General features: G+C 39.1%; 1 protein-coding gene across 3 annotated transcripts in view; it reads left to right on the top strand.

Annotated features, from left to right (window-relative positions):
- Positions 1 to 12,965, top strand: part of TOX (thymocyte selection associated high mobility group box) — a 301,076-nt gene that overhangs the window by 251,795 nt on the left and 36,316 nt on the right. For all 3 annotated transcript variants that reach the window (XM_060127617.1, XM_060127616.1, XM_060127618.1), the window contains one exon: positions 377 to 658. In XM_060127617.1, the coding sequence (XP_059983600.1) occupies positions 377 to 658 (282 nt within the window). The remainder of the gene's footprint in view (positions 1 to 376; positions 659 to 12,965) is intronic.

Raw genomic sequence — 12,965 nt, 5'->3', positions numbered from 1 at the left:
GAAATAGAGTTTCATGAATTACTGTGAATGCTGTAATCACTAATAATTATATAATATTGACACTCTAATAAGCATCAGTATTTTGAAACTTACACCATAAATAGCTGTTAATGCTATATGTTTGCATTTCGTTGCAGTGTAAAGAAGGACTGTAACTATAATCAACCAGGTCTTGAGTAATGAAATGTGATGTTGACTGAATTCTCAAATTCAGGGTGATATGTACTGTTAGGATTATCCTACTCTGAGGGACGGGGTGGAAATGTGTATAGTTTAGCAGGACATCCTAACGGACTTTTAAAGCCTAAGGAATTTTAAAAATTTTTTTCCAGAAACAAGTTTTGTGAAAAATTATTCCTCTGCATTTTTTTTACAGATGCAAGATATACGGAGCCCAGAAGGAAGTCAGTATAGCTCCCATCCTCAGATGGCGGCCATGAGACCAAGGGGTCAGCCTGCAGAGCTCAGGCAGCAGCCAGGCATGATGCAGCATGGCCAGCTCACCACCATCAACCAATCACAGCTAAGTGCTCAGCTTGGATTGAACATGGGGGGAAGCAGTGTCCCCCACAACTCGCCGTCTCCTCCCGGAAGCAAGTCTGCAACTCCTTCACCGTCCAGCTCAGTGCATGAGGATGAAGGCGACGATACCTCTAAGGTATGACGAGGTTATTCTGGGCACCAATAGGAAAGGCTTGCTGCCTAAAAAAACTATTGACGGGCACTTCCCTTGACCTATGGCGGATGCAAGTTATATCGTCCAAATGAGAAACGTTGGTGGGGGACCGAATGGATTAAATCACCTGCTTGTCCAATTGCATTTTTAAGTTCCTAACAAATCCTCTCAGTGCAAATGTATTAAACATAAAAATAGGTTGCACCCACGCAGTATAGGGTCTGCATAGTGAGTAAGGGAAAATAATAATCTTGTAGGACTCGGTGTCCAAAATATCTTTCAATTTAACCACTTTATTTTAAGAAGGCAACATCCCAGGGATATAATGATGGCACTGTGTGTGTGTGTGTGTGTGTGTGTGTGTGTGTGTGTGTGTGTGTTGTGGTTAGAGGAATCCTTTGAGATCATCTTATCCAAACATTTCATATTTAGGGGACTTCCCTGGTGGTGCAGTGGTTAAGAATCCGCCTGCCAATGCAGGGGACACGGGTTCAAGCCCTGGTCTGGGAAGATCCCGCATGCCGTGGAGCAACTAAGCCTATGTGCCACAACTACTGAGCATGTGCTCTAGAGCCCACGAGCCACGACTGAGCCCGCGTGCCACAACTACTGCAGCCCATGTGCCTAGAGCCCGTGCTCTGCAACAAAGAGAAGCCACCGCAATGAGAAGCCTGCGCACCGCAACAAAGAGTAGACCCCGCTCACCTCAACTAGAGAAAGCCCACGTGCAGCAATGAAGACCCAACACAGCCAAAAAATAAATTTATTTATTTTTAAAAAAATTTCATATTTACGATGAAGAAAAGAAGGGCCAGAGATATTAGATGACTCCCTTCCAGAAGAAGGAGGCTAGGTGTTTCATTACGTATCTCTTGTTAACCCCAGGCCAGTATGGTTGTCTGTCTGTCTATCTGCATCACCTTAAGTTATCTGTATAAAAAGATGGGTCGTAATTGTCCTTATTTTGGAAAATTAGCTACAAAAGGTAGTTAGTTCTTTAAAGTATTCAAGGCAGCCTTTTCAAATGACTGCATCATAACCAAGTATACTCTCAGTCAAGAACATCGAAATCATCTTTTTATTGCCTTGGTTATCAGTCAGGCATCTTCCAAATTTGTCCCAGTGAGAAGGACCCCTGCCTGGTTACTGTGAAAAACACTGGTGGCTACATGCACACTTCATATTCCTCCTCTTTGTTTAATGTCACTAATGAATTGTCACTTGTGTCAGCCCTTTGTTTTCTTTTCACTTTGTGAGAATTTTGTTTTGGGGAGACAAATGGCAATACCGTGGGATTCTGATCTACGTGGTTAACTTAACAGTAGCTAGCTACACTAATCTTTTAACAACCCAGATAGTGACACATAGATTTATTTAGCCTGATGACAAAGGCAAGGCTGCTCTATTGGCTCTATTTCATTATTTTCAGTATTCTTGAAGCTCTGGCGTGTAGGCCCTTGATCCTGGAAACTCTACCAGGGAAGCTAATTCCTAGAGGTAGTGAATGACTCCCCTGGGAGCGCATCTTTGATAAACACACCAACCAATCCAGAGCCCACACCCCAGTTATCTCCTTTATCAAACTCTCACACACCACCTCCCCGCAGAGTTTCCCCCCAGGGCTAGGCATGGATAACTAGGGACCACCTCTAGAGCCAAGCCCACTGAAACTGTTCAAACATTCCAGTCCTGAGATTACTCAGTATACCTACCCTGCCTCGCCCCTTCCTTCCCACAGAAACCCCAGTAAAGGCTCTGGGCACGCTCTGCCCTCTCCCGTCTCTGCCTCCTGACGACCCTGCACGCCATGCCGGGCCTCCAGTTTCTAGGTTTGTGTGAGTGTAAACTTCATTCATTTCCATGTCTGCTCTCCGCCGTCCCTGATGAAAACAAATCCCAGGTACATTTCAGGACAGCTGCACAGCTAGATATCAGCGCCCCTCTCCCTGCACAGTCTCTCCCTGTCAGTGAGCCAGCCGCTCAAGAGGGAAGGTAAAAAGGAGGGAGGAGACTAACTGATATAAGGAGGGAGGAGACTAACTGATGTTACATAAATAATGTACTGGGCTAGGAGAAGCCCGACCTTTGGCTGATCACTTAGAGGGCAAAATAAATTTTTAAGAAAATCTATATTATTCTAACGGTGTCTCCGGCTAATGAGCACCTGGATCTAAGTGTGAACACCAGGAATCTGTTTGTGGCCAGTGATTTAGATATCAAATTATGCGTGGATAATTCAAGTTATATTTCTAAACACAGATGTTAAGTACTATATTGCAAGGGGGAAAATTAATGTTCTACTCATAGTAAAGCTCAATTGGCGCATCTGGATTATATCTCTATCAGTATTCACTGCTGACATTTCAGGAAATTAATGCAAAATTAGCATCTTCTGACAGTAAATTTTATGCAGGATTATTCTTACTTACAATAGCATTTTCCACACTCTTCAATTTATATGAGTAGCAGACTGAGTAGAAACCAGAAATTCATAGAATTAATATTGACAGGTTCTGCCATTTTCTACTGACGCATAAGGTCCTTATCTTACAGTTTTGCTGAGGTATGAATGTGTATGTTATGAGTTTCCAGGCTAGCATGAAACTTTGCCAGTGAGTATCCTACCCAATCACTTAACATCCATATCTCAAAGTAACGTATAGCTTCTTATTAATGATCACGTAAGCATTGTATAGTGGAATTTGTATTCCATAGTTGTATAGTCTTGAATAAGCTATGTGTGAAGGCCTAGGGGTGGATTTCTCAAGAATGCCCTCATTAAAATGACTTTTTGTCTACACAAATATTCTCAAATTTATGTTGAGTTTAAGTGCATTTTCCATCTCAAAATCCATCCTCCCATTCCAGCTCTACGCGCTGTCCTTCACCTTCTCTCCAGTACAAAATTCTCCTGCCCATTTATGCAACTTATGTTTATTAAACGGCTAAAAAAAGTCCTCTGATGAAAATGCTCAGGCATTCTTCATCACAGCTAGTGATTAAACTGGAATTTTCCTTTATGTATGAGCAGGGTTTATGTGCACTGTTGTACTGCAGCAGCTCCAGTTAAATGTGAAGTAGCGTTAAGTCAAAAGGATCATTTAAATCATTTCCAACGAGATCTAAAAAAAGAATATTTAGTCTCACACCTGAAAAAGAAGGCTTTAAACCTTCCCTCTTAATACTTTGTGCTCTCTTAAGCAATTGCAGATTAACTCCAGTTTATCTAATTGAACAAGTAAATGAAATAACTTTGTTTTGACAGAGAGAAATATTGTAAATACATCAGTAAAATAAATTATCACCTTATAAACACTCCTTACGGTTCTGATTGCTCTGGAGCTGTGTTGACAGCCTGAAGTCATAAACTAGACATGCAGTCAAACATCAAAGAAATACAAACTCGGGTAGCTTGTGGTTCTAAGCCTGTAATCCAATATGTGTAATATAACAGACACTTTAAGACACTTAAAGTATCTGGCATTACAACTGTATTTTTAGCACAGTTTTCCCTTTAAGGAAATTATGGGCTAAGAATCACAAGATAAGTTTTTCCATCCTTTTACTTTCAGCTTCTCTGCTAAAAGTCTTCTTAAGTTTTATATGTGTCTCTTGTCAGTGGTATATAGTTAAATTTTTACTTTCAAAGGAAACTGACTTCATTTACATTCATATAAATACTAAAATATTTGGGTTTATTTCTCATTTCAGTATTGATCTGTTGCTTTCTATTTGTCCCACACGTGTCTATGTTTCTTTTCTGTTTCTTACCTTCCTTAAGAATGTTCTTACTTTTCTCATTCCAAAATTTCCCATTTTAAGACTGGAAATTTTATAATCTTTCTCTTTGTTTAGCAACTACTCCTGACACACAAATGTGTGAAAGTCTAACATTGATCAATATCTTTACCCTTCTTAAATTACTTTAACTCCAAACACCCTCCTTTCAATTTATACTGGAGCAGTTATTGCTGTTGTTTATCTTAATTATAATTTAAATTATAATTTATCTTAAATTTAATGTAATTTTATGAACTCCATGAAATACTATTTTTATTGCCTTTATAGTCTTTTTTCTTTAGATTTATTCACACGTAACGTTTGTCATCTGACGTCATTTTCCCTATGCCTTTAAAATTTTCTCTCGTGAGGATCTATTGGGAACATGATTACCTTAAAAAGTACTTCCACTAGGAAAAGAATTTTAGATTGACAGTGATTCTCTATTATCATTTTGAAGATAATATATTACTCCATTGAATCCTGATTTTCATTATTGCTTTTGAGAATTCTGCTGCCTCACTGTCTTTCCTTTGAAAGTAATCTGCCTCTATTCTCTGACTAGTTTTAAGATCGTCTCTTGCCCTCGGTGTCCTGCAGCATCATTGTGTAGTACGTGGGTTCCTTTAAATTTATACCAAATTTAAATATTTCTCTTTTTCATCAGTTCTGGGTGTTTTCCAGAAATTTCCTCTACCCTATTCTTGCTCCTTTCTCATTGTAATTCTGATAAGATAAATGCTAGACCTTCTCATCCTATCCTCCACGACTCTTTTCTTTCATATTTTCTGTTTCCTTCTTGCTCTGTATTACATTCTGATTAATTTACTTATATCAATTTCCCAGTTTGTAATTCAATTTTCAGCTATATCAAATCTGAAATTAAAGCTGATATATTGAGGTTTTAATTTCAATTATTTTATATTTCTAGTTTTATTTGGTTCTTTCTCAAATCTGTTTGGACTTTTTTTGTTTGTTATTTTTAGTTGCTTCCTCTTTATCCATAGAGTTAATCTCTTTTGTTCTTTAAGCTAACTCTAATACGTGACACCTTTTGGGGTCTGATTCTATTGTTTATTGTTGCTGCTGGCTCTTGGTTTTACTGCCTTGTTTCATTTTGCTTTTTTGCTTTTGGAACAGCAGCTGATATTCATTAGAACTTTCTAAGAATTCTGTTAGACCTGGTTGGAAAGTGGACTCCACTAAGGATGATTTGTGTTTGCTTCCGCCAAGCATCCCAAGCATCTTGGACCATTACAATCTAGAACTGCTTTGGGCTTAAAGTTTTTCAGACTACTCGAGTAGTATGCATTCAGGGTATAAATCCTTACAAAAGCTGGCTTCTGTTTGTGAATTATCACAAAAGATATTCCTCCCCTCTCATTCAGAATCGTCCTTGCAGGTCTCGGGAGGGAACGTGCAAGGGAGATCATTTTATTTCACCCTGCACTGAAAGTCTAATTCTTTTGTGTCCTGACCTTTAATAGGAAGCCTCCCGTTAAACATCCCACTGTTTTCGGTCAGCCATGGGCTTTGTCTTCTATCTGCTGTGACTTTGATTCAGTTTCACCAGGTTCAGCAGCTGTCTTCAAGGTGAAAGCTGGCTCCAGTACTCTGCCTACTTCTCCGGGTTCCTGCTTTTGCTTACTTTTTTTCGCTTTTAAGAGTTTCTTAGAATTTGTTAGTTCATCACTGCATGTACATTACCATACTGGACAGAAAGAGAAGGGATTTTTTTCTCAAAAAAAATAGGGTGTCACTAGAGCAACAATTAAATAAGCCTTTAGAAAAGTACTTGTTATTTACCACCGTTCTGAAGGCTAGAAGATTCCTGGAAGAAAATAAAAATGATAAGCAGACAGGTTTCTATAAACATGAAGTGAAATCAAGCAATGTTGGTACCAAATGTCTGGTCACACTGTCTAACATTAGGACAGAATATTTAAAATTGGGATTTTAAAGTCTGGTGTTTTCCACATTGAACTGTATTTATTACACAATTTTTAAACACTTCACATGATATAATATACATGATACTTTTAAGAATTTCTTAAAAGTATCCCAGCAGCTAATATGTACTTGTTTATCAAAAATAAAGTATCCCATCAGTTAAGGCTGAACTTAGCAAAGTAGTTCTGGGGAAAATAGTCAAATTCAGTCAAGCAGCCAGTTAGTACTCGATTCCAAATAATGGTTCCTAAAATCCATTTAAGTAACTAAATTATACTAAGATATAGTATTTTCAAGGTGTGTATGTTCTTAGATGATTCATGCTCTGGATAATCGAGCATACTTGATTAAGTCATGGAATAAAACTCAAGTGAGGCTACACGTAGGCACCTGGCATTTTACTCACTGGGACCATGTATTGATAGCTCGTGCATTCTGTGTAAGGCAGGAGAAACCCTCAGTCAAAAATAATAAGAAGTAAACATATTGCCCTAGACAGGCAAATTTAGAAAAGACCAAATGAATCTAACAAAATTGATAAACATAACTAACAGGTGTCTATAATTACAATCAAATCTTTTCTTCCCCTTAAGGTGATTTTTCTGGACAGTAGCCCAAATTTCTTACCTTATTATATAAGACGACTGAGTATTTTTGCTAACCTCATCCTAAAACTAAACTCAGTTATCTTTGGCAGAATCAAGGATCCTTAAAAATGAATTTATTTTACAGACTGTGGTACCGATACAATGCCCTGCACTTGTGAATCATCTCAAGAGTACACCATTTTATATGTGGTTTTCTATAATTGATGTTTTGAGTCATTAAATGTACTGTTATTATTAATGATAATAATAAACCCGATTGTAAAATGAAAGAGGTATTACAACCTTGCTGATTTCACAGTAACTAGATGACTTACTTTCCATGCTTATTTGAATTTATTCTCATAGGGGATTTTAGATGGCATAGTTTAGAAAGAAAAGGGAGAATGAATTTAAGTAGCAGAATTTTTCACTTACAGAAACAGTACCATCACAAAAAGTGCTGTGATATGCCCTGTTACTATGGTGAAGATTTTATAATATTTACTTTACATGATAAGTGTTATAAGTGGAGCTCTGTGTTGTTTGTTCAGCCTATTATGCAGATGGTGCTTGATTAAAATCTATTTTAAACTCCAGCGATCACTGCAAGTTCGTGTGCGTGAAACAGCTCTCCCAGCTCCATTAAAGGCTTTGGGACTGTGGCAGTTTATTTTTAATATGCTTGTAGACGTTTCTAACTTCTCCAGGGACATTTCAACATCAGTGATTCTCTTTCCTTGAGACTCTTAACTCCAGTACTCTGTATTCTTAAGAAGTGTTCTCTAAGTAGCACCATTAACACATGGCTTTTTTGAAGTGAAAAATTATTGTTTTCTTGTGATTAATAAGTTAAATACATCACTATAATTAAGCAATAAGACATGACAGGAGGTGGATTACCAGAAGCATAAGGACACCCCCTAGGGATTTGGGAAATACATCTATGTCTACAAGTAAGTTACATGAAGCACATGTATCTGTGTGAAGCTTATGTGAGAGTAGTATCTTTATGTATTTGTGTATGTATTTGTTTATTCATGAGTGCTTAAATTGAATATGAAATAAGCCTGTGGGTGATCATGATTACGGTTAAAGCCTCAAACCAGACATGTTCTTAGTTGCTATGATTTTCATACAACTTTTTTTTTTTAATAGAATGGAGTAGGACTCAAGAATTTGCATTTTTTTAATTAATCAATTTATTTATTTTTTGGCTGTGTTGGGTCTTCGTTTCTGTGCGAGGGCTTTCTCTAGTTGTGGCAAGTGGGGGCCACTCTTCATCGTGGTGCGCGGGCCTCTCACTATCGCGGTCTCTCTTGTTGTGGAGCACAGGCTCCAGACGTGCAGGCTCAGTAGTTGTGGCTCACGGGCTTAGTTGCTCTGTGGCATGTGGAATCCTCACGGACCGTGGCACGAACCCATGTCCCCTGCATTGGCAGGCAGACTCTCAACTACTGTGCCACCAGGGAAGCCCTCATACAACTTTTATATGTGTCTCAAATGTCCTTTTCCTTGTCATTCTAAGCCTCTGCCCACTGCTGTATAATACAGGGGTGAAAATGTGTGATGATCCGCTGCATGTAAGACTCCAAACAGATGCTGTGAGGATTGGAAAGATTAACGGAACCTTGTCCTTACTCTCAATGTGCTTGTCATCGTGGGGAGTTTATATTTTTGCATTATATGGTTCCTTCTGTATTGTAAAGATTATGACGTTGGAATTAAATTTAACTCTTCAGTCTTAGAACCCTAGTAACTCTAGAAATGTTATACACTAAAACAATGTCCAGCACACAATGCTCTGCAGTCCTATACAGAGGCCACAAGTCCTGTATGACTGTGTACATTTAAATTTGACTAATTAAAATTAAATAAATAAAAAATGTATTTCCTCAGCTGCTCCAGCACAACATTCTCCATAGCCACATGTGGCTAGTGGCTACCCTTTCAAACAGTGCAGAGAACATTTCCATCTTTCCAGAAAATTCCATAAGATAGTGCTGCTCTAGACTGCAGAAGTCAGGGTCTCTTAGAAAATTAGGACATAAAATTATAAGCTTTCATTCCTCTAAGTAAGAATTCAGGATCCAGACAACACTCAAAATTAAGATCCAGGCATGTATTACAAACCCATTTAGCTAATTTCCTCACATCATTGTTCATTCCAAATAGTTGATGGTCAGAAAGGCCAGGTGTCTTTCAAGATACAATCCATTCCTGGCGTGTAAGAGGATCCAAATTATAGCCACATTTCTTTCTTTAGGGAGGCTTTGTATATGAGATATGATCATGTGGTTTTCAAATATGTGATGAAACTACCGCCAGATAGTAGGCCTGACAAATTCCCAGTTCATTATACGGACTCTGAAATAGCAGCTCATTTCTGTACCTTCCCAAACACAGGCAAAAGGCAAAATAAAAAATGAGACCCTCACACATCAGGGGGCAAGGCCCAGTGTTCACGTGGCAGACAGCCTTCACTTCACAGAGCACTGCCCACCTGCATGGGTGCATTAGACACCAGACCACAACAAGGAATTTGTATCCCGTTATTGCATCCTAAAAGCAAAGACATTGTACATATCCAGTAAGTCTTTATACAAGGAACACTGAGCAGTATCACAATGATTCCCTTCAAAGCACATTTTATTTTTAAAAACTCTTTCATACATAATTTTTATTTTCATTGTTTCCTCTTACATCAGCTTTTGGTGAAGGGGCGTTATCTTAAACCATAGTTCAGTTCTATGAGGGCAGTTTTATAAGTGGCCAGAATATTATGAACCAAGAATATAGGAACAAGCCAGGAAAATAGGGGAAGCCTCCAGAAAACCAACCATATTGATTGGCTGCATGGAATTGTTCAGAGATTCCTGTAGCGTTGCTCTACGTGGCCTCAAAACAGTAATTTGTGGTTTTCATACACTTGATACTTAGAGCTGCTCACTGGCAGTAACAGGTTCTCCTGCTTCTGCAGAGAATCCCTAGAAAGAAGGGCCACGTTGCCCAGCAGGAGGATAACTGTCCTTTCTGTTATCACAGGGCATCACGTATCCAGTAGATCGCACCATGTTGTCCAATCCCAATTTAAAAAGAAAGGAAGCATAAAGATCAGCAGTTCAAACACAATTTTGGACAATGGAATCGGGAAACTATTTAAATTATTTGGGAAAATCTTTTAATAAAAATATTTGCAGTGAATCATAGGAAATTTCTCTCTACAACTGACATTTGATTATTTTCTACAAAGACAGATATGATCTGCAATCATGGAGATTTTAATGTTTCAGATCACTAATTTTTCAATTAAAATTTAAAAGGAGTCCAGGTGTAAATATTCCCCATGGAGAACCATTCATTTCCCTACACTTTGTTCCCTTTGTCTAAATATTTCCAATCCTTGATGAAATATGACCTCCAATGTCACGATCCCTTCATTTTTAATATTCTTCATTGTGGTCTTTCTTGAATCCTTTTTATTTTTCTTCTTGACATTTTGTTATTTTGAATATAGGAATAGTTATGTTTAGAAAATTTGGAAATTATTAAAAAAATAAAGAAGATAAAGATGTCAAATAGCAATTGTTTCTATGCTCAGAATTCAGAGGAAAAGAACTTGACACTCATCCACCCACAAATGGTAATGGAAACCCTTCGTCTTAAGACACTCTTAAGTACAAACTCACAAGAGAAGACAGTCTACAGCAAAAAAAAAAAGAAAAAAACCATCAGGAACACTACCATTTAATGGCCAGGTGGAGGAGGATGGGCCTAGAAATGATTCTGGAAACAGTGAGGGCACCGAGGTAGGCATGAAACCCAGAGACCGTGATGTCATGGAGCCCTTGGAAGAGACAGGACACTCCCAGTGAGAAAGCAGGTCAGGGGAAGAGTAAAAAGTGCACTGGGTTTATCAGTGTGGTCCTTGGCGACCTTATTGAAAGCTAAGCAATGGGGAGGTACAGTGAGTTGCCGAAGCTGCCTGCAGCCAGCACAACCACGTGGAGGGGTCTGGCTGTGAAGAGAAGATGGCTCTGTGTAGCCTTGGGGCAAAGAGAAAGTTGGCTTGTTTGTTGCGTGTCTGAAGTAGTTAAAGGGCAGTTGGAGGAGTAGAGTTGAGGGTGACTGAGACCAGTGTCTCCTGCTCCTAGACTTTCTCATTTAATCAGTATAGAGCTAAAGCCTGGACATGAGGGTATTATTTAAGTTTCCCAGGTGATTCTAGCATTCAACCATTGAGAATGACCCTTCTAGGTCGTATTTGCCTACATGTTTAGTTTAGAGCCGTTACACCGGTTTGCCCAGTATCAACTCAGCCCAGTCCCAGCATCCTTGTCCTTTGGCAGATTTACCTGAGGACCAGTCATTTGACAGGATCACCTCAAACCCATCCTGAGGAAGTTATCTTCTAGTGTTAATCTACGTTAGCTCGTCAGCTCAGTTCAGAGCATCCTGTCCCCGTGGGGTTGTTCATTCTGCTTCAGTAGACAGTTTCAAAATGATAATCTTTTAAATAACTTTCTCACTAAAGCCAAAGCCAAAGAATTCACTTAGTTTTTTTCCTGTCTCTGTTCAGTTCCCAAGGCATATCTTTTAAACCAAGACCATATGGCATCACAAATTAGTGTTAAGGTCATTTCTTTCCATTCATTCAGTAAAAAGTTACTACTATGTCATAATTAACATCTGAATATCATTTTAAAGTTTTAAACATATTTATATATATATGTCATCTCAGTAATCACAAAATGGCACTGCAGCTGGTTTGCAGTAGAGGAAATGGAGGCCCAGAGAAATTATGTAACTTGCCAAGATTTCACAGCTAAAAATAGTAACGGAGGACATGAGTGTGGATCCTCTGATGTCACATCCACTGGCCTCTCAGGAGATCATGCTTCGTCTCCAGTGGTGGCAGTTACTTTACACATATTACTCTGCCTGGCAATTCATCTGAATAAGATACATATTACATTGTTTGCCAAGAAGAAAAAAGCAACAACAGTCATAATAAGCGAAGGTGAGGGTGCAGAACCTCCCTGATAATGGTGACTTCCTCAGGAGACAGAGTACGGGGGCCTTTGTGCTGGTAGGAGAGGCGTGTGGAAAGAGGGTTCCTTCCAAGACAACAGTACTTGATACTCATGTAGATTCATATACTTTTAGAACTAGAAAGAAATCGTAGCCCAAATCTCTCATGCTATAGAGGTGGATAAAGTGACATCGCATATAATCAGTATCAAAGTTCAAATGCAGATGTCTTAAATATCAATACATTGTGGGGGGGTTTTCCCTCTTGCATCATAATAACAATTCAGATTATCCAAATATTCCTACTCAAGGAAAAATGGGAGAAAATGGAATCTATCCTGAAACTGAATATTAAAGCTGTTCTAGAAATGTCTAGATTTGAGGTTCTAGTTTACAGAGGTGCACTCTCCCATATGGTAGCTACTAGCCACATGTAGCTATTTCCATTTAAGGCAATTAAAATTACATAAAATTTAAAATTTTGTTTCTTATTCCTGCTAGCTGCATTTCACATACTCATTAGTTACATGTACTAGTGGCTACCATATTGAATAGTGCAGATTTTAGAACTTTACCCCCACTGCAGAAGCTTCTGTTGGACATCGCTGATCTAGGGTCTAGATTATGCCATTCTCCACACCAGCAGCATTCCGTAGACCTAAGTGCAACACCAAAAGCCATTCAACTTTATTCATTGGACATGTTGCCCACTATTGTTTAAAAATCATAAGGAGGGGGCTTCCCTGGTGGCGCAGTGGTTGAGAGTCCGCCTGCCGATGCAGGGGACACGGATTCGTGCCCCGGTCCGGGGAGATCCTACATGCCGCGGAGTGGCTGGGCTCGTGAGCCATGGCCACTGAGCCTGCGCGTCCGGAGCCTGTGCTCCGCAACGGGAGAGGCCACAGCGGTGAGAGGCCCGCGTACCGCAAAAAAAAAAAAAAATC

Source organism: Lagenorhynchus albirostris, chromosome 17 (genome assembly GCF_949774975.1).
Source record: "Lagenorhynchus albirostris chromosome 17, mLagAlb1.1, whole genome shotgun sequence".
Taxonomy (NCBI): domain Eukaryota; kingdom Metazoa; phylum Chordata; class Mammalia; order Artiodactyla; family Delphinidae; genus Lagenorhynchus; species Lagenorhynchus albirostris.
This window is presented reverse-complemented; position numbering and strand designations above follow the sequence as displayed.